The 19,881-nt window shown below is 45.8% G+C and overlaps 1 protein-coding gene across 12 annotated transcripts in view; it reads left to right on the top strand.

The window, feature by feature from the left end:
* Nucleotides 1-19,881, top strand: part of OGDH (oxoglutarate dehydrogenase) — a 68,136-nt gene that overhangs the window by 22,730 nt on the left and 25,525 nt on the right. For 6 of the 12 annotated variants that reach the window (XM_081535247.1, XM_081535239.1, XM_081535240.1 and 3 more), the window contains 2 exons: nucleotides 4,726-4,917; nucleotides 6,958-7,060. In XM_081535247.1, coding sequence (XP_081391373.1) covers nucleotides 4,726-4,917; nucleotides 6,958-7,060 — 295 coding nt within the window. Of the gene's footprint in view, nucleotides 1-4,725; nucleotides 4,918-6,737; nucleotides 6,829-6,957; nucleotides 7,061-12,911; nucleotides 12,957-19,881 lie in introns of all 12 variants that reach the window. The other 6 variants (XM_081535244.1, XM_081535236.1, XM_081535237.1 and 3 more) reach the window with 3 other exon arrangements.

Genomic DNA, 19,881 nt, shown 5'->3' with positions numbered 1-19,881 from the left:
GTGTAAGAAGTCTGGGAGGTTTTATGGAGCCGTATAGTGAGTGAGGGCTTTTGAAAACAAAGCTTCATGTACTACAGTTAAATGCTTTTAGTTATCTAAAAGCAAACATAAGAACTTTGGTTTCGTTTCAACCAGAATGTTATCCTTATTTGTACTTGAAATCTATCATGTTTTGGTTTAAGTTGTTTCAGCAACAAGTTGGTGGCTTTAAACCCACTCATGGGAGGTTGGTGGCCAGCCCCACAGCTCCTCTGAGGGCCAGGACTGCTCACCTCCATGCCATCAAGGCTGTAAAGCTCTAGGTGCAGGGGGCACATGGACCACACAGGCATCCTCTTCTTGAAGCTTTCTCTTCATTTGGAAAGGGCACCCTACTGACCCGTCACTTCAGCCTCGTGGTCACCTGTTTCTTCATTTGGGAAGGGGCCCCACACTGACCCATCACTTCAGCCTCATGGTCACCTGTCCCTGCAGTAGGTCTGCAGACACTTGGTTCTGACAGCAGGGAAGCTGCTGCCAGGGAGAGAGTCAGAACTGGCAGCAGGTACGCACACAGGTAAATAAAGTGTCAAGCTGAGCTGTGTACACATGAGAGCTGCGATTATCCAAAGGGAAATCCTCTCCAGATAGTGACAAAGCTATGCATCACATCTCGGGCATCACAGCTTGGAGATGAGTGTCCTGGGCAGCAGGAGTGGGTGGGGGTGGGGTGCGGTGTGCAGACGACTGAATGAATGCAGAAGCCAGGTCAGGTGTGGGGGAGGTGGGGTAGAAGGGGCACCTTGGGAAACAGTGCAGCAGGGAGAGGAAGCGTGGCTCAGAGTGCCAGGGCTGGTGAAACCTGCAAGCCACAAAAACCTTCACTGCCACAGCCTTTTTTTTTCTTTTTTTTAATTGGAGTATAATTGCTTTACAATGTTTCACAGCCTTTTTAAAATCAGCTTTTTTTGAGGTCTGACTTCATTAAACTTTACCTGTTTTTAAGTTGCAGTGTAAAGGTTTTGCAAACTGTGCCACCAACAATTTTCTGTCACCAAGTGATCAGATCTGGTGAAGGGGGGCTTGCTGGTCGTTGGGGTGGGCTCCTTGGCTGGGCAGTCACCTGAGTACAGGTGCCCGCCCCTCCTGCCTGGAACTCATGGGGGAGGGCCTGGCCAAGCTGCAGGGGAGCAGACCTGCACACCAGCTGCTGTGTGCTGGTGGTGCTGGTGGTGGGGGTGAATTACAGGAAAGGACGCTGCATTCCTGGCATATTCTTTCCCAATGGTTCCCAGCTCTCTGCAATACCGGTATGAACCAGTTTTTTCTGACTGCCTCCAGCTTGAGCAGAATTTCCGTCGTTGTTGTCCTCAGCCAATTGAAAATCACCTGGAGTTTTATCCCAAGCACAAAAGAAGGTCAGAGAGAGGAGGCCCGATAACTGCGATTTCCCCCCCCTCTCTGGTCCTGGACTGGAAAGTCCTATAGCCTTTGTCTGCCTGGCCTGTGCCCTCCGGGTGTCAGCCCTGGGAATTCTTTGATTTTTTTGTTTGCTGGCTTTGGCAAGGGTAAGCCAGCCTGAGAGATGCTGTTTATACTTGGGTTGCCCTGCTCTGACTCACTTAACCTGATCAGCATCTCTGCCTGGTGGCCACTCTGTCAGTCCTGCTTGCCTGCACTTCTCCCAGGAGGGTGTGGTTGGCATGCCAGGTGCTCAGAGCATCAGTGTGATAACTTGCCCCCCCACCCCACCCCTTCAGCTGCCAACACTGTTCTCGTTAGTCAAAGCTGATTTTTCTGAAGAGAGATGAACTTGTGGTTTTTGCTGTGCCTTTTGGCTCTGGATCTCTTAGCAGCTGATACCCCTCAGGATGAGGGGTCGGCGTGCAGCCAGGGGACCCTCTCTACCCAAGGTCTTGATGTTGGGCAATTGCCACTGCATTTCAGACACGTCTTCATGTATTCTGTGAGGCAGAAGATGGTGTTTAAGGCCTGAAGAAAGTGCGCTGCTCTCCAGAGGCTCCTTGGTTTCAGGGTCATGCCCTGCCCTCCAGGGCACAGCCCCACCCCCCCTTAGAGCCCCAGGGTGTGTGTCCACAGCAGGACTCAGTGTGGACACAAGTAAGGGTGGGGACTCCAGTGCCAGAACCAGCTGGGGGCAAAGTAGAAACTAGATCGGGTTTTACAAGGCTGTTGGTTCTTGCCGTGCAAGGCTGGGCTGACTCTTTCCCTGTTGCCTGCTGTGTGAGCGGGGCTCCATGTAGTCCAGGCCCTCGGTTACTGGAGGCATGGGTGGGAGCCAGAGCTGCTCCCAGAATGCATGGAGCTTGCATGGCCTGCTGTTCAAGCTCCACAAAGTTGGAAATGTTTGGGGGTGTCCAGCATGTCTGCTCCTTAGGCCCTCAATAAGGAACCAGGTGGATGCCGAGCTCAAGGCAGCCTTACCTTGCCCTAGGCTGCTGATCCTGAGACATACTCTCTTTTTCTGTCACAGGAGTAAGTCAGTTGCTTTCTCTGGTGGACATACTGCTTTTACTCCTGTTAGAGAACTCAGAGGGAGAGATTGGTCTTGGAGTTCCATGCCCCAGATGAAGAATGCCCTTGGTTGTCAGGTTGCATGATGTGAGGTTCTCTACAGTCGGTGTTACGGCTGGCGCCACGAGAGAACCCCAGATCTCCCTTTTACCATCAACTGACAAACTAAAAAGTAACCAGAACGGTAAAAACAGTAAAATTTTGAATAGTGAGATTTGTTAAAGCATTTTAAAATTGTTACTGAGATAGAATTCACATAAAAAGTATACAGTTCTGGTTTTTTGTGTATTTACCATGTTGTACAATCATCTCCCTAATAGTTGGATTTTTTTAAATTAATTTTTCTGAATACAAAAGGAATATGTTCTTATTGTAGAATGATATAAATGCTCTGGAGCACTCCCCTCAGAAACACTTTTAGTGAGAGGCCGGGCTGCCCTGTGTGATGGTCCAGGCCGGTGCCCATCCCAAGAGGGTTGTGACTGGCAGTAGCACACAGCCGTCTCTTGGACTGTCCAAGTCATCTGTCTACACGTCATAAAGAACCTGCCCGAAAAAGCCAGACCTTCAAGACCAATCTCAAGGTTTCTGCCCAGACACAGACCCATTCGGTACCTGCGCAAGCTCCCAGACAAGCCCAGCTGAACAACATCTTGGTCGCACTTACTAGGAAGGTGCACACAAATCTAGTGAAGTTTCTCCTCTCCAGCTTTTTCAAGGAGTCTCACCAGAGTTCATTGACAGAAGAATCTTAGAAACTGGAAAAATGCATGGCAGAGAAGAAAGACAGTGTTTTCACGTTTCTAAACTGCTTGTTGTCATTTAGTCGCTAAATCGTGTCTGACTCTTTGCGACCCCGTGGACTGCAGCGCAGCAGGTTCCTCCGTCCATGGGATCTTCCAGGCAAGAATATTGGAGTGGGTTGCCATTTCCTTCTCCAGGGTCTAAACTGCTTGAGTTTTACTATATATTTTTTTGCAATGAAGTTTTATTAAATCTTAGTTTTTCTGACCTCTACATTTTTTTAAAACCTCACATCTTCATCTGAGATAAGCTATTATAGTTCACAGTATCTGTGCAAATTATAAATTGAATCAGGGAGTTCCCTGGCAGTCCAGTAGTTAGGACCCCGAACTTCCACTGCAGGGTGCACAGTTTCAATCCCTGGTTAGGGAACTAAGATCCCACAAGCCACACAGCATGGACAAAAAAAAAAAAGGATCCTACACAAAATAGTCAAAAATAATAGGAAGAGGAGTTAGTTCACATTAGCACAAAGGAAATTGAAGCCAGTAGTATTATCAGTTACTACCAGTAATATGAACTGCCTACCAGATTTTGTGCTGAATGCCTTTAGTCTTTATTTAAAAAAAAAAAAAAACTGTGAAGAATATAGATTTTTTTGTTGTTCTCATTACAGATGAAAAAAACTGAGCAAATAAATTTAGGTTATTTGCCAAGATCTCAGAGCTCAGAATTAAGGTTCTGCCCCTGATAACCCAGCCTGAACCCGTAATTCCCAAGCAGCCTCCTGAAGTACAGACATGGCTATTTCTCTAGGGGTCAGTGAGGGGATCCTTGAGGCTTCACACATCTGAGCCCTGGACTGCCTCTCACATACAGGCCCTGATTCTGTTCTGTTTTCAAGGAGTGAGCATGAGCAGGTAGGCCTGGGCCCTGAAGGCTGTGCCAAGCCCCTGGAGTCTAGAAAGCAGCCCTAAATACCTTTTGTCCTCCTCAGGAGGTTCAGTGGGGGTTTGAGGATCTGGGGCAGTTGTAGCCCTTCAGGCAAGAGTGCCAAGAACATTGGTCTTCTAGATAACCAGGAGGGAACAGATGGGGCAGGAAGGCCTCCAGTCACCCCCTCCTGGGCTGCCTGTGTGGAAGCAGTTGGCACATGCAAGTGGAGCAGAGGTGCCTGGCCTTGGGTCTTGGGGGTTTTGATGGGAGGGCATGTGCGTCATGGGGTTGAAGGGTGAGGAGGCCCGTCACGAGGGAATGATGAAAGCAGGGACCCAGCCTCTGAGAGACCCACCCTGTGAGGGTAGAAGCAAGCTGTCCAGAGTATGAAGATGTTGACAGAGCCAGCCTACTGGTAGATGGACATAATCAGGACTTACCTGCCAAGAGAAGTTCTCTTTTTGGCTAAAAATGCATCCTAGGCCTTAGGAGAGCAGTGGAGTGACATGTGTATTCCTTCTTTGTCTTCAGTCATGGGACATTTTTTTCCGAAACACCAATGCCGGAGCGCCCCCAGGCACCGCCTACCAGAGCCCACTCCCCCTGAGCCCTGGCTCCCTGTCCGCTGTGGCCAGCGCACGGCCCCTGGTGGAGGCCCAGCCCAACGTGGACAAGTTGGTGGAGGATCACCTGGCGGTGCAGTCACTCATCAGGGCTTACCAGGTAAGGTGGCGGTGGGCGGCCGTCTGTGACGGCACCCTGCCGACCCAGTGAAGGTAGTCGTTTAACTTTCACCCCCTACCAAACGCTAGGTACTCTTTCCCTGCTCTGGGGTGGAGGGAGGCAAAAATGAAATATGACAAGAGAAAAGGAGCCCAGACATCCTCTTGCCATTTGAGCAGATCCTCTGCCACCCGTGGCGCCTGTCCGTATTTCTTTCCATGAGTTGGCAGGAATGATTTGTGGTCAGGGAAGCTCACTCCATGCCCACGTGGCCAGGGAACTGCTGATCCCCAGGAGGGAGCAGTGACCCTGAGGGTGTGCTCTTCCCTCAGGCACTGCCCCTTCTCAGTTGCTAACACCCAAATACAAAAAGAGACGGTAAACCTGTAGGGTTTGGGGACAGAAGCAGAGCCCATGGAAGCAGGGAAAGGCAGGGAGGGGCAGCTGAGCCTCCAGAGGGGCCATCTTTCCACAAGCATTCCCATTGGAGGAGGGTTGGGCAGAACCAGTGGATCCCATGGCCTTGCTCAGAGCCCAGAAGCCCCTTCCAGGATATCTGCCTGGAGTGGAGAAGAGCCTGGGATTCACATCTTACCATCTGCTCTGTGAGTAGTTCTCAGGAGGAGAGGAGGAGCAATTGGGCCCAGAGGAGCCCTTCTGGGAGCCCCCAGAATCTGGGCTCCCCTGCTGCCTCTCCTGGCATCGCTGCAACCTCACAGGGGAGTCCCACTGTGGAGTGCTCATCCCTTCACTGTTCTCTTTCCTGGAAACGGCCATATGGACTGTTCTCCTCTGCCCACCTGGTCAGTTGTTACAAGTGTCAGGACAGGCAGCACAGAGTGGATCTGTCCCGCTGGGGGAGCCTGGCCAGTCAGGCTTTCTCCCGAAGGCAAGTGAGAATAGATAGCCATGTGTTCTCAGGTGCTGTTCACAGCAGGCGTTTCTGCAGAAAAGAGGCACAGCTGGTGTGTGCTGACCACTGCCTGACTCATTCAGCCTCAGTCATTTCTTCAGTCTTTCAGTGACTTCGTAACAGCTGTTCCTCTTCCCAAATTGCTAGCAGGAAACTGAATAAAATGTCCAAGACTTAAAGACACAAATTTGGAAGTTGGGAGGGATTTTCCCTGTCCTTTTGTTTGTAAACAGTTCCGATCAGACTCTGCGGTCCCTGGTGCCGCTGCCTGCTCTTGTGCCCACTGCCCTGACCCCACAGCAGTGCCACCCGCACCTTTCTGAGGGACTTCAGGGTGTTCTAAGCTGAGTGGCTTCACACTCAAGTTAAAGTCCCAAGCATTTCCCATTTCTGTTTATCCAGGAAGACTGTGTCAGGATCCCAGGAAATGGGTCCTTTTAGACTGCCAAGTTTATCATAACCTGAGAAGTTTATCCCTTTTTTATAGAAGTGCTTTTATGCCCAATGCCTGCATACTAAGTCACGTCTGACTCTTAGCAACCCTATGGACTGTAACCCTCCAGGCTCCTCTGTCCATGGGATTCTCCAGGCAAGAATACTGGAGTGGGTTGCGTGCCCTTCTCCAGGAGATCTTCCCAACCCAGGGATTGAACCTGTGTCTTTTATGTCTCCTGCACTGGCAAGCAGGTTGTTTGCCACTAGAGCCACCTAGGAAGCCTTTTATGCCCAATATTTAAAATAAACTATTCTAAGGCTTATTTTGGGGTTATTTTGGGGGAATAGTTTAAAATAAACTATTCTGAGGCTTATTTTGGGCTCTCAGGAAAAGGTTTGATCAAATGTAACTTTTACCCCCCCTCACAGCCCACAGGACCTGCTTAATGACTGCTTGTATTATTGCTTCCAGGTCAGGGGTCACCACATTGCAAAACTTGATCCTCTCGGAATTAGTTGTGTAAATTTTGATGATGCTCCGGTAACTGTTTCTTCAAACGTGGGTGAGAATGAATCTGTAAACACTAATTTTAATGTAATTTTACTTTTTTTTTTTTTTTACCCCTTCCCTCTTTTTTTTCTCCTGTCCTTTTGTGTGTGTCCTTCCCTCTCCATCGCTGGCCCATTCGTAGATACGAGGGCACCATGTAGCACAGCTGGACCCCCTGGGAATTTTGGATGCTGATCTGGACTCGTCCGTGCCCGCTGATATTATCTCATCCACAGACAAACTTGGTGAGGGTCTGAGAGCGGCCAGCACTGCGCTGTTTGGCTCCTCTCTGTGTGTCCCAGCTCGTGGCAGCCAGGATGTCCACAGGCGAAAGGGAAAGACTCTTAAGTTTCCTTCGTTCTGATCACTTGACATTTATAAGTCATGCAGCCTTAGTGAGTTTTGGGCAAGTTATTTTTAATCTCAGCTTTTCAGCCAGATCCTATGAGCTCAATTGTCTAAGCCTGAAAATTGGAAAGTGAAATTTGGGGGCAGAAAAGGTTAGTGGCACAGAGAAGACATGACCCACCCAGGCAGGCGGGTCCCCAAGATATTCCAGAGACTAGCACATCTGGCTTCAGTTTCCAAATCTCAGGGCAGTGCAGCGCAGCCTGTGCCCAGATGGGGCCTTGCTCAGAATCATTGTCACACGCCCTGAAGCACAGTGCAGCCTGCCTTTGACGGGGCAAATTCCAGAGCAAGGGGTGCAGTTGGGGTCTCGATTCTCAAATGCCGGTGATCACACTGAGGAAACTTTGGAAGGCATCCCACGCGCAGGGAGGCGCATGTGGCACACAGGCGGTTGTAGCCATGACCCCCGTACCCGTTCTGTTGTGAGCACAGGGGCCGGGCGGGGCTCACACCTGTGGTCGCTTTCAGAAGTTAACCTGCTCTAAGTCACCGTGCTGCTAACCTATGCTGCAGAAATGATGACATGACTAATTTTTAAATAGCCAGGTTGTTTACGAGAAACACTGTGCATGCTAATAAAACTGATGATTACCTACCTGCCTAACGCTGCTCTGGGAGGGGACAGAATTTACCTCCTCTGAATAATAGTTTATGATGCCCCCCAGAGGCGAGTCTGGTTGTGAGTTGAGAGGTCAGGCGCTAGTCAGGTAATACTGGAGTTAAAATAGCATTGGCCCCAGGATTGCTGTTAGAGGTTTTTCTCTGCTCTATCTTCATTTTGGAAACACTCCTAGAGGATACAGGGTTTCCTCTACTTTGTAACTGCATAAAGGTTTTGGAAGAAAGATTAGATCAGCTCTTCTGAATATAAAATAGGGCCAGTCCAGATTGTTGATAGGATGTGAGTTGAACCCTGCTGCTTTATTGAGTGGTGACAGCTTTGTGCACCCCAGAGGTTGGCTTTTCTCTCCACTGTCCCCCAGGATACTTGGAGCCTCTCTCCTCTTTCTTACCACGTAGCCCCCAAAGCACCCAGACCCCACCCAACCAGCACTCACCTGTGCTGAAGCCCATCGGCACCACAAGTCCCCTCCAGGTGCTTGGGGCAGGGCAGACCTCCCACCCCCACCCGACCTGGGAGGCCTGTGAGCCCCCAAGCACTGGCTGCCTGAGGAACAGCTTAAGGTCCTATGCCCTGGGGCTGTCTCTCCAGAGAAGGACCCTGACTGTGGGGCCCGGCAGGGCATGGGCCACAGAGGCTGGTATTCCTGTGCACAGTCAAGCATTTAAACAAGAAAGGCATGGGGCGGGGGTGGGAGGTGTCTGACGCTGCATCTCCCCTGTTCTTGTGCCGTCCCTGATTGCCAGGTTCTTGATAACTGATCAGACCTTTCCCAGTGGTTCCCAATTCACTGGAACTGCCTGGGGAGCCTAGAGCTCCTGTCTGTCCTACCTGAGGTTGGTCAGGGTGGGATGCACCACTGGCTCCACTGGGAAGGGTTTCTTGGAAGCCCCCAGGCTGTCCCAGCCCAGGAGTCTGTGAAGCCTGAGAGCCCCCAGCCCTGTTGATGCTGCCCGCCTCCTCAGTTCACAGCTCTCATGGGGCAGGCACAGAGATAGGGCCTCTGTCATTCTTTTGGGTCCTTTCTAGGCCATCTTGATCTCCCCTTACAGTCAGCTCTGAATTAGTGCCCCAAGTATCTGTGCTTCTGTTAAAGTGCAGCATCAACACAGTGAGGGTGAACCAGCAGGAGGATGTTATAAACCAGAGACACACAGAGGTGGCCCCAGCGCTTCCTGAGCTCATCCTCTGGCTTGGAGCCTGTCAGAAACGTCAAGAGAAAGTTGAGGAGCAGCCCCCTCCTTTGCAGGAGAAAAGTGCATTTCATCCTGAGAATTCAAAATAGTGTGATAGAAAAGTCATGGAAATAGTGTAAACCCAATATATATTGATATTTGCATCTGTAGGAAAATTAGTCTTGAATTATCTCACCCTTGATGTATGTAGGTCTTTACAAAAACAGCTGGATGAACAGAAGCACTCTGTTTGGGGACACTAGATAGTCCCTAGAGTGCTTTCCTGCCCATCATCTCATCCGACCCTCAGGCCTGGGCTCAAGCCAGCTTCCTACATGGAAAGCCGGACTCGGCCAGGACTAGCTCTGTCTTCTCACCTGTAAGGTTGTTGCAGTATTAAGTAAACTCCTTCAAATAGTGCCTAGAGCTTACTAAGTTCCATGAAGGTGTGAGCTACTGTGATTATTAACAGTCTTTTTAGATAGATAGCTGCTGACGTCTCTGGAAAAAATGGATATTTAGAGATAGAGTAATGGAGCAAATAACCCAGAGTCGGTGCCATAGTTAGTAGTAAGGACTGGGGTGAAGCCTGAGTGACAACAAAGCAGGCTAGCTCACGCGGCATGGTGAGCGTGGCCCGCATGTTGGTCTGAGTGAGTGAGTGACTGCAGGGGTATGCTGTGTCACACAGCACTGTCCTCAAGTTTGCATCCCTCTCACGACGCTTCCAGCTGTCTTACCTCTCTCTGGTAGATGCAGCACAATTTCTCCATTCCCTTGTGGGGAAACCAAGGCCCAGGCGGTGACTACTCCCCATCCATTTGAGAGCACTTGGTAATGTGACTGGGGGCAGCACAGGGGTAGAGGAGCAGCTTCGAGCCCTGGCTGAAGGCAGGAAGCTGTTCCCAAGGGCAGTGCTGGCCAGCACAGATACGCAGGGCGAGCGGGGCTGATGTCCCCTCAGAGTTTTTTTAAATAAAGTGGAAAATGTGAAAAGTTTCTACTGAGTTCTTACCCAAATACTCACAACCCCTGCAATGACAGGTTGAGAGAAGAGAGAATTAACAGGTAGCAGGTAGACAGCAGACTTGGCCGCCATGCAGAGCTCCAGGGTGGTCCCAGCCTGTCAGGGTTACCGTCAGACGTGTGCACACAGACTGTACTATGAATGCAGCACAGATATAGTTGAGGTGGTGGGGTTAGTGATTATTTATTATGAAAATCTAAAAATTAATGGTAGAACAGTTTGGGTTTTTTTAGGTGTGGGTTATGCTCTAGAATTGTGCGGTGACTGCTAGAAGCAGGAGACCTTTTGCGAGGATGTGTTATGTTAGGGGCTGGGTTCCAGGTCCCTAGAAATGCATCTTAACTTAAGCCAGGCTGAGCCTACGCCCATCCAGTTGAAGAGGGTTGGGAGCTCCAACCTGAGATGCCTGGTCACATGATCCACATTCCTCCCTAGGGAGGTGCTGGAAGTCCCCAGGCCAGATCAGATTTCCTAGCAAGGCCTCTCCTGGTTGACCCTAAGGAAGGATCAAGAGTGTGGCTTTTGTCAGGGGTCAGAGTTGTTGCCACCTTAAGTAGAAACCGATCAGTTGCAGGCAGCCTGTGCACTCTCATCTCCAGTCTCCAGTCCTGTACTGGCATCCAGTCTTTACTTCGCTGGAGTGGGGAAGGGGCATCAGGAAGTCTTGTCTCTGGGCCAAGCAGGACTGCCCTGGACAGGGTGAGGATGTGGAGAAAGTTCTTGTTAACTCTCACCCTCAATTTGCTCTCCTCTTCCAAGTGCAGCATTTGAGTTAGATTCCAGCTTTAAAATGCCATGGAGTGGTTTCTGTATGGATTCTGTAGTATAACTCTTCACAGTGACAGAAAAAGATTGAAATGTACTTAAATGTCAAATTGAAACATAATTAAAGGAGAACTCAAAACAAATTCTATAAATAAAATTAAAGAAGGCATGAAACATCTGTTTACCATTAGTGTTTGCAAATTGTCAATCTTAGGAAATGAACTTGAGTTACATAGTTAAAAGGACAATTCAGAAGTCCACATTATGGCAACATTTTTGCTACTTTAAGTGGATTAGTTCATCCCCAGCACAGCAGGACATGAAGTCTCCCCACCCTTCTGACCTTCCGCAGTGCTCTTTCTGGTTGAATTTTGTCCCCTTGATGGCTGGGAAGAATGAGCTAAAAACAGAGGTGAATTTTAATCTACTTTAGTAATTTCAGAGCAGTGGAGAGCAATTTACATAGCATTTATACCAATAAATGCTGTGTGCAGCCTGGGGTGCCACCAGACCTCCGAGTGAAGAGTTGGGATCAGATCGCCCAAGTGACTCAGGTGGGCAAGCCAAGCTAAGGTCATGGTGGGCACATGCACGTCTGCCTGCAGAGGTGTCCTCCTTCCTGTATGCCCAGGAGCTGGCAGACCAAGACACACCCAGGCCTAGCATCGCATCCCTGCTTCTTGCCAGCTATGTTTCCCTTGGAAACACCTTGGCCAAATCCCAGCCGCTCTGTCTCTCCAGCAGAGTGTCTTGTGCTCATCAAGAAGTAATTTTTAAAAATGTTTTCAAGTACTCAGGTGCAGGGAATCCCATGTGCTGTCTGTAAGTGACAACCAGAATATCTACTGTTAACACTTTCCTTTGGTTTGTGTCTTTTGTTCACATTTTATTTTTAAAATACTCAAGAAGGGCAGATAAAACTACATGCCCAGTACCCAGAGTGAGCAGTTATAAACTTTTGATCATATTGCCTTTAGATTTCTTTAACCGATACACATTCACAGTTCATTTTGAGGCTGGGGGGAGTCCTATAGGCAGCACTGATGGCTCTTTGGGATGGTCCTATGTCTTGATTCTGAGGATTAAAAGGAATAAATGAAGAGTCTTCATCCTTGCCTTAAGCAGTGCATCCTTGCTTTTGTGCAGAGCCCAGGTGTTCCATTGTCTTAAGAGCCATTGGCTCTGAGGTCTTTGGTGGTCCTTCACTGTCCTTGAGGGAGAGGAGAGCTTTACCCACTAAGAGCTGGCGTCCCTGCGTCCTGTCCTCTCTGAGTCAGAGTTCTTGCCATCAGCATCCAAGGGTGCATTGTCTGGCCTTCTGCTGCACTGCCAAGGTGGGGAGCAGCCACAGTGCTGGTGACCACGCTCTGACCCCTCGGTCATCAGGCCCACGTACCCAGGAAAGCAGGGTCAGCAAGTGTTTTGTGTGTCCAGGTCAACATCTTGAGTTTAACCAGCGCAGGCAAGCTTCCAGGTGTGGGCAGGAGTGTGTGCAGCTGTGCAGGCCTGTGGCTCTTGGTCTGCGTTCTCAGCAACCGAGTTCCTCCATCCTGGTTCCGCCTTCTCGAGAGGGGAGTCCAAGGACTCATGTTCCACTCTTTAGAATCTAGAAGGAGCTTGAGCTTTAGGGTCTAGTCTGCCACCTGACGCTCCAGTTCTGAGGAATGGGCCTTAAAAACTAGGCTTCTCCATTTTCTTTTCCCCAGTTTTTTCATCTCGAATCAGTCTAGACTGGGTAGATTCAACTTCCCAGGAGAGCTCTGTGTCAGCCACTTGTTCAGGATGGGGACGTGAGGAGGTCTCAGCCACCACACGCAGTGGCTTCTCAGTTTCAGGAAGCAGCCCCTCCCTCCTTCAGATTCACCTTATTCCAGCTGTTCATGAACCATTTCCATGTTCACCAAAGTCACTCTCAGACCATACCCACCCACCCCCCTGTTCTCCTTCAGTGTCTATGTCTGTGTGACAGTGTTTGTGCTACCCGTTACTGCAGTGGTGTAGGGTTTGGGTGTTTGGGTGGTTTTTTTTTTCAAAACTAACTCTTACCTGTCTTTTTCCCTCTGCGCTCACCCATGCTATCCCACTCTGCCTCTCAGATCTTGCAGTTTTCAAGGAACGACTTCGAATGCTAACAGTAGGAGGTATGAAAATAATGAGCCTTTCACTTTTCTGGAGCTGAGGACTTCATTTGAACAGGACGTGCAACTTTCCCCAGCATGCAATTTGGGGAAAGTTGACACAACTCTGTCGAGTGTTTTGAAGTTTGTTCATTATTTTGAGATATGTTTTCCCTATCATTTAGCTGTAGCTGTTACCCAGCAGGTAGACCTACTTACTGTGTCATTTTTGCTTCTGTCCATTTGTGTTCTGAAGAGCGTTTTCACCTTCACATGTGTCTCACCATCGCTTCGCTGAGCTTCCATCTTCGACGTAGGCTGTCTCTAGCTCCTGCTGTAGCCAGCGGGGACCTGAGGCCACACTATGTTCTGCATGTTGGCACATCCTTTCCTCCATGTTCTGCACTGTGCCTTTGACTGGACTCTGGATTCTTTCAGATTCTGCTTCCTGGGCATTTTTGACACAGTTTCTCTTTTGATCTTCCCATGTGTAAAGAGCTGATAAAAAGTTACTTAATGAAGTAAGGACTTCTTAATGACCCTTGGTTCTGGGCAGAGTACCTTTGAAGAATCCAGAGTGGGGTGCCCAAGGGTCCTCTGCCTGCTGTCACTCACCCTAGTGGCTAGTCTTCCTTCCATGCCAGGCGTTACTCAGAAGTTCTCGTTTTCTTCCATCTTACTGATAATATTTGTGAGACTCCAGTTTTAATCAAACTTTTCATTTTGAGATAATCATAGATTCATATACAGATATGAAAAATAAAAGAGGCATTCTCACGTGCCCTTTAGCCAGTTCCTCCAATGGTACCATCTTGTACCTCACACCAGGATGCTGACGCTGACAGCAGTCAAGCCACAAATGTCTGCATCACCTCAGCTGCCCTTTTGTCGCCACACTCACTCTCCTTCCGTCCCCTCCCCCCATGTTTGACCCCTGGCAACCACTGTTCTGTTTTCCATTGCTATAGTTTTGTCATTTCAAGAATGTTGTATGAATCACAATATGTAACATTTTGGAATTGGTATTTTTCAATCAGCATGATTTTCTAACACTAGTTTTTTATTTGCTGAGTAACATTCCTTGCCATAGGTGTCCCACAGTTGTTTTAACCAATTTCTCATTGAAGGACCTTTGTGTAGTTTCTGTTCTTTGGCTAATAGGGTCTTTTCCAGAGCAAAAGTTTTAAACTCTGAAGTCCAGTGTATCAATGTTCCCTTTTATGGATTGTGCTTTTCGTATCAAGTTTAAGAACTCTTTTCTTAGTTCTAGTTCCTGAAGATGTTCTCCTTTGTATTTTTCTAAAGGTTTTATGGTTTTTAGCATTTAAGTCTGTGATCCATTTTGAGTTCATTTCTTGAATAAGATAAATTTAGATCAAGGTTGGTTTGTTTTTGGCCTGAGAACGTCAACCGCTCCAGCACCATTAACTGAAAAGTTTGTCTTTCTTATCATTGAATTGCTTTCACACTTTTGTCAAAAATCAGTTGGACTTATTTGGTAAGTCTGTTTCTGGGTTCTCTATTCTTTCCCTTAATAAGTGTCTTTCTCCACAAGTGCCACATCGTCTTAATTACTATAGCTGCTGAACTTTATTTTCCTTTTTTCAGAATTGCCTTGGCTGTTCTAAGGCCTCTTTCCTTGTAAATTTTAGAATAAGCTTGTCTATGTTTATGAAAACTCTTACTGACATTTTGATAAGAATTGTGTTAAACCTGTAGATCAATTTTTAGAGAGAGTTAGCATCTTTACTATATTGTGTTCCAATCCATGAACATAGTATGTCTTATTTATTTAGATCATCTTTGATTTCTTTCATCAACTTTTTGTAGTTTTCAACATACAGGTTCTGTACATGTTTTGTTAGATTTACTTGTCAGTATTTCCCTTTTAAAAGAAATTTTTAATGTCCACCTGTTCGTTACTTATATCTTGAAATGCTGTTGATTGTGTTTATGTAGTACCCTATGACCTTGCTAAGCTTACTTATTCTAGGACTTTTATTTTTTTGGTAGATTCTTTAGGATTTTCTGGATAGATGATCATCTCATTTTTATTTCCTTTTCTTGCCTAATGCCCTGGTTGGATCTTCCAGTACTGTGGTGAACAAGAGTCATGGGAATGAATATCCTTGCTTTGTTCCTGATCAATGGTAGATTATATTGATTGTTTTTTCAGATGTTGAACCAGACTCTGCTGGAATAAACCTCAGTTGGTCATAGTATATAATTCTTTTTGCATATTGCTGTTTCTGTATGTGTGTATAGACATATACACATATATATATATCTGCATCTATATTCATAAGGGATATTGTTCTATAATTTTTTTTTTCTGTCTTTGTTTTTAGTATCAGGGTAATTCTAACTTCATAAAGTAAGTTGAGAAGTTTTCTTCCTACACTTTTTCTGAAATAAATTGTGTAGAATTGGTATTAATTCTTCTTTAAACATTCAGTAGAATTCCCCAGCAAAACCATCTGGGTTTAGAGTTTTCTTTTTCAGAAGCTTTTTATATTTATGAATTCAATTTCTTTACTAATTACAGAGCCATTCAAATTGTCTGTTTCATACTGGGTAGATAACAGCAGTTTGTGTTGTTCTAAGAATGATTTGTTTGTATCTGAGTTGTCAAATGTGTCTGTTGTTCACAGTATTCCCTTAGTATCTTTTTTTGTATCTGGAGGGTCTATAGTGATACCCTGTTTTATTTCTGATGTTGGTAATTTGTGTCTTCTCTCTTTGTTAGTGCTGTTACAAGTTTGTCAGTATTACTGATCTTTCCAAAGAACCAATCACCTGTTTCATTGATTTTTCTGTTTTGCTATTTTCAATTTCATTGATTTCTGCTCTTATCTTGATCATCTCTTTACTTCTGCTTTCTTTGTGTTGGTTTTCTTTTTTTTTTTTCCTTCTTTCTCTAAGTCCTTATGGTAAGACCTTATAGATTATTGATTAAAGAAAAGTCAGTTTCTTGTAGACAAGCATATAGTTGGGTCCTATTTTTTTAATTCACTCTGTCAATCATTGTCATCTAAGTAGTATATTTAGATCATTTATATTTAACTATTGATATGTTAGGGCTTAAGTCTACCATTTTATCCTTCATTTTGTTTGTCCCTTTACATCTCTTTTCTTTTTCCTGACTTCCTCTGGATTTTTAAACCTATACTTTAAAATTCCATTTTTATTTGTATAAAGTCGTTTTGATCATATCTCTTTGTGTTTTTAGTGTCTTTTAGCCTTTTTAGTGGTTGTGTAGGTATATGATATTTCATGTACATAACTTGTCGCAATTTAATGATGTCATCATTTTACCAGTTCATGTAAAGTGTACTTGCCTCCCTTTACATCCCTTCATTCTCTCCACATATAATATGTAATTTTGTTAAATATTTTCTCTACATGTGTTCAGAACAGCATCAGATAGTATTAACAAATTTTGCTTCAATTGTCAAACATACTTAAGAAGACCCAGGAGGAGAAGGAAAGTCTGTTTTGTTTACTTGTATTTTCTAGTTCCATATTCTTTCTTCCTTCCTCCTGTCTCATTCCTTCCTTTTTATTTATTTATTTATTTGGCTCTGTTGGGTCTTAGTTGTGGCACTTGGTATCTTTAGTTGCAGCACATGGGATCTAGTTCCCTGACCGGGGATCGAACCCAAGCCCCCTACATTGGGAGCACAGAGTCTTAGCCACTGGACCACCAGAGAAGTCCCCTGTCTCATTCCTTCTGATAATCATTTCCCTTCTGTTTATAACTTCTTTTAGCTGTTCATTTAGGATGACAGATTCTCTTAGTTTATTTTCATTTGAAAATGTTTTGATTTCTCCTTCATTTCTATAGGATATTATCACTATATATAGGATTCTGGGGAACCAGTTCTTTTTTTCAGCTCTTGGTATATGTGGTGCCATTTCCTTCTGGCTTCCATGACTTCTGTAGAGAAATCCAGTGTTATTTAAGTTGTTTTGCCTTCTAGGCAAAGTGTCACTATATTCTGGCTGCTTTCAAGATTTTTTCTATCTTTAAATTCAGAGGTTTAATTGTAACATATTTCAACATGGATTTCGTTGGCTTTATTCTGTGAGTTCACTGAGCTTCTTGAGCCTGTGGATTAAGTCTTTTGCCATATTTGAAAAGTTTTCAGCCTCCCTCTTTTTCTTCTCCTTCTGGGATTCATCATCACAACTTTGAAATCTTTTGTCACAGCATCACGTGTCCCCAGGACTTTGTTCCCTTTTTTCTTCCTGGTCTGTTTTCTCTGTATTCTTCAGATTGGTTCATTTCTATTGTTCTGCCTTTAAGTTCACTGATCCTCTGTCCTCTGCTCATGCCATACTGAGTTTTCATTTGGTTTATTATATTTTGCAATTTCAGAATTTTCCATTTGGTTCTTCTTTGTATCTTCAATTTTTGAAGAGACTTTCTACACTGAGACCTAATTTTTTTCATGTCTCTGTCATGTTTTAATTGCTCACTGAAATAATTTGATAATGACTCCTTGAGAAGGAGATAATTCTAATTAGATAATTTTAACATCTGTGTCATTTTGGTGTTAGTGCCTGTCGATTATTTTTTCTCATTCAATCTGATATATTCCTGATCCTTGTTATAAGTGATTTTTTTTAATATTGAAACCAGGACATTTTGGGTATTACAAGACTTGGGATCTTGTTTAAATGTTTGTTATAGCGGGGCTCCTCCAAACACTGCTGTGGTAGGGAGGGGCCCACTACTCCCCAGTGGGAATGGATGGATGTTTTGGGCCCCAAAGTCTCTGTTGACTTTGGGGTAGGGGGATGGACCAGTGCATTCCCTCCCAGAGGGAATGAAAATTTAGGCTTCCTCTTGGGCCTTCTTTGAAAGCCTTAAGTAGGGTCAGAGGTCAGAGTGCATTGTAGCCTGGCATGGGTGTCGATGGGGCTGCAGTGTGTTATGTATGTTTGGGTGGAATAGAGCAGTTACAGTCTAGTTTTCTGTTTGGCTAGGTTGGCCTTCTCCTGGTTCTTTAAAGAGAGCAGCTTTTGTTGGGGCTCTTTTTTTAATCTACACCAGTAGAAGTTTCCATGTTCTTTGCTCCAGGTCTCGGATATGGGAGCCCAAAAGGAAACCCAAGGGACCTCCTTGGCTGGTTGGCCTTTTACTCCACCCTTTGGCATTGTCTTACGTTTGTTTTGTATGCGATATCTGTGGTTTTAAGTTGCACTTAGTGGGAGAATAGGTAGGAATATGTCTATGCTACCTTCCCAGAAGCTGACATCTATAGATTTAAGTTATCAAATGACTGAGGGACTCAGAAGCAGGGCTGGCAGCTTTGAAGTTCAGTAATGATCCAAGCAACTGAGTCCAAGAATGATCAGTTCAGGGTGGGGGAAGTGAAGCATCACACATACGGTGAGGGCTCCACAACAAGCCCACATTCTTCTCTGGGACACACAGGTCACCTGGTTAACTCCACAATCAAAGTGTTCCTGACAGAATGTGCTCTCTTTGGATACTCTGGTTCCCTGAGCCCCCACTGCTACGTGTTTCCACCAGCTAGGAAAAATGCCCCCCAAGTAACTCTGGTTTTCCTCCTAAATGCTGAGAGCTGGGCTATGAATGGCCAGGGCCATGCTTGATCAGACCCATGTGATGGCCCATCCTCATTCTTGATAGAATAACAGCAGGAAACAGGTGCATAGCATAACCAAGCCACTCAACCATCACTACCACCACCCCAAGGTGAAAAGGCCAGGTTGTTTTTGTTTTAATTTTAAAAAGGGGGAGAGGTTGAAAAACAGAATTTGCTTTTGCTTAAAAAAAAAAAAAGGATCCTAGGCATTAGATGAATCAAGGTAGTCATTCCCAAGAGCTTTAGATGAATAAAGGTTGTCATTCCCAAGCCAGCTTGGGAAAGGGAGCTTCATGGCCCACCCATAACCAGTTGAGTCAAGGTCTGGCATTAGAGCCTGGAAATGTGCATTTTTACAACTCTCCCAGATTCTCCAGAGATTTGGATACACAGCTGTGTTTGCAAGCAACTCTTTGAGTTCCTTAATGGGCCCTGCTTCTTATTTACACTTAATTAGGTCAGGAAATGGGAGAAGGTCTGATCTTGCACAGTCAGGTGTTGGAGACTGGATGCTCGGTTAGAGTTTCATGTTTCATGAAGTCTGGGATTGTGAACTGCAGCTTTCCTCACTCCAGCCAGTGTTCTGGGGAGAGGGTGCCTAATGTAGTGTCCCCTGACAGTTTTCCTCCAGGTCTCTTCCCCTTTGATATTTACTGCAACATGAAACAAGCGTCTGATGCCTGGAAAAAAGCCCCTGCTCCACGTGTTCATCAGCTTGAAATATGCTTTCAGATGGAGAGGCACCATGCTCGTGGTGCTCAGCAGATAGCAATGATGATTCGGTGATAGTCAGTGATACAGTAAATTCCTTAGCGATTAGTCAGTGAATATGTGTCAGTATTGGACTGGGGAGAGCGAGCATCAGATCTGTGAATGCTAAGTGCTGTTTGGAGAATGGTTTTTTATGTGCAGTTAGAGTTCTTCCAGGAGAAGGCACCATCCTTCATCAGATGGCTGTGGGAGCCTCTGCTCTGCTGCCCGGCAGCTCTCCCTGCAGGCTCCTTAGCTTCTTGGTGACTGTCCCTCACTTCTCAGTCTCCTAGCTTCCTGTCACTCACCACCACCAAATGTTGTTGCCATTAAGACATAGGTGTAGGTGACCTAGTTCTAATCCAGTTCCTCATTTTCTACTTGAATTTTCTCGTTAACTATTTTTCACTTGCCTTCTGATTGACTTACCTAATGCCTTTTCAAACCTAAACTGCTTTGTGTCTTTGGGACCTTGAAATACATTTTTTTTCTAAATTATGAATAATTGGTGCACTGGACTAATATATGCGTAATATGAATTTTATTCTCATTTTCCTATGATGCCAGTAATATACTCAGCTTGG

The sequence above is a fragment of the Giraffa tippelskirchi genome, chromosome 10, assembly GCF_054371585.1.
Source record: "Giraffa tippelskirchi isolate mGirTip1 chromosome 10, T2T-mGirTip1v1.2.pri, whole genome shotgun sequence".
Classification (NCBI taxonomy): domain Eukaryota; kingdom Metazoa; phylum Chordata; class Mammalia; order Artiodactyla; family Giraffidae; genus Giraffa; species Giraffa tippelskirchi.
This window is presented reverse-complemented; position numbering and strand designations above follow the sequence as displayed.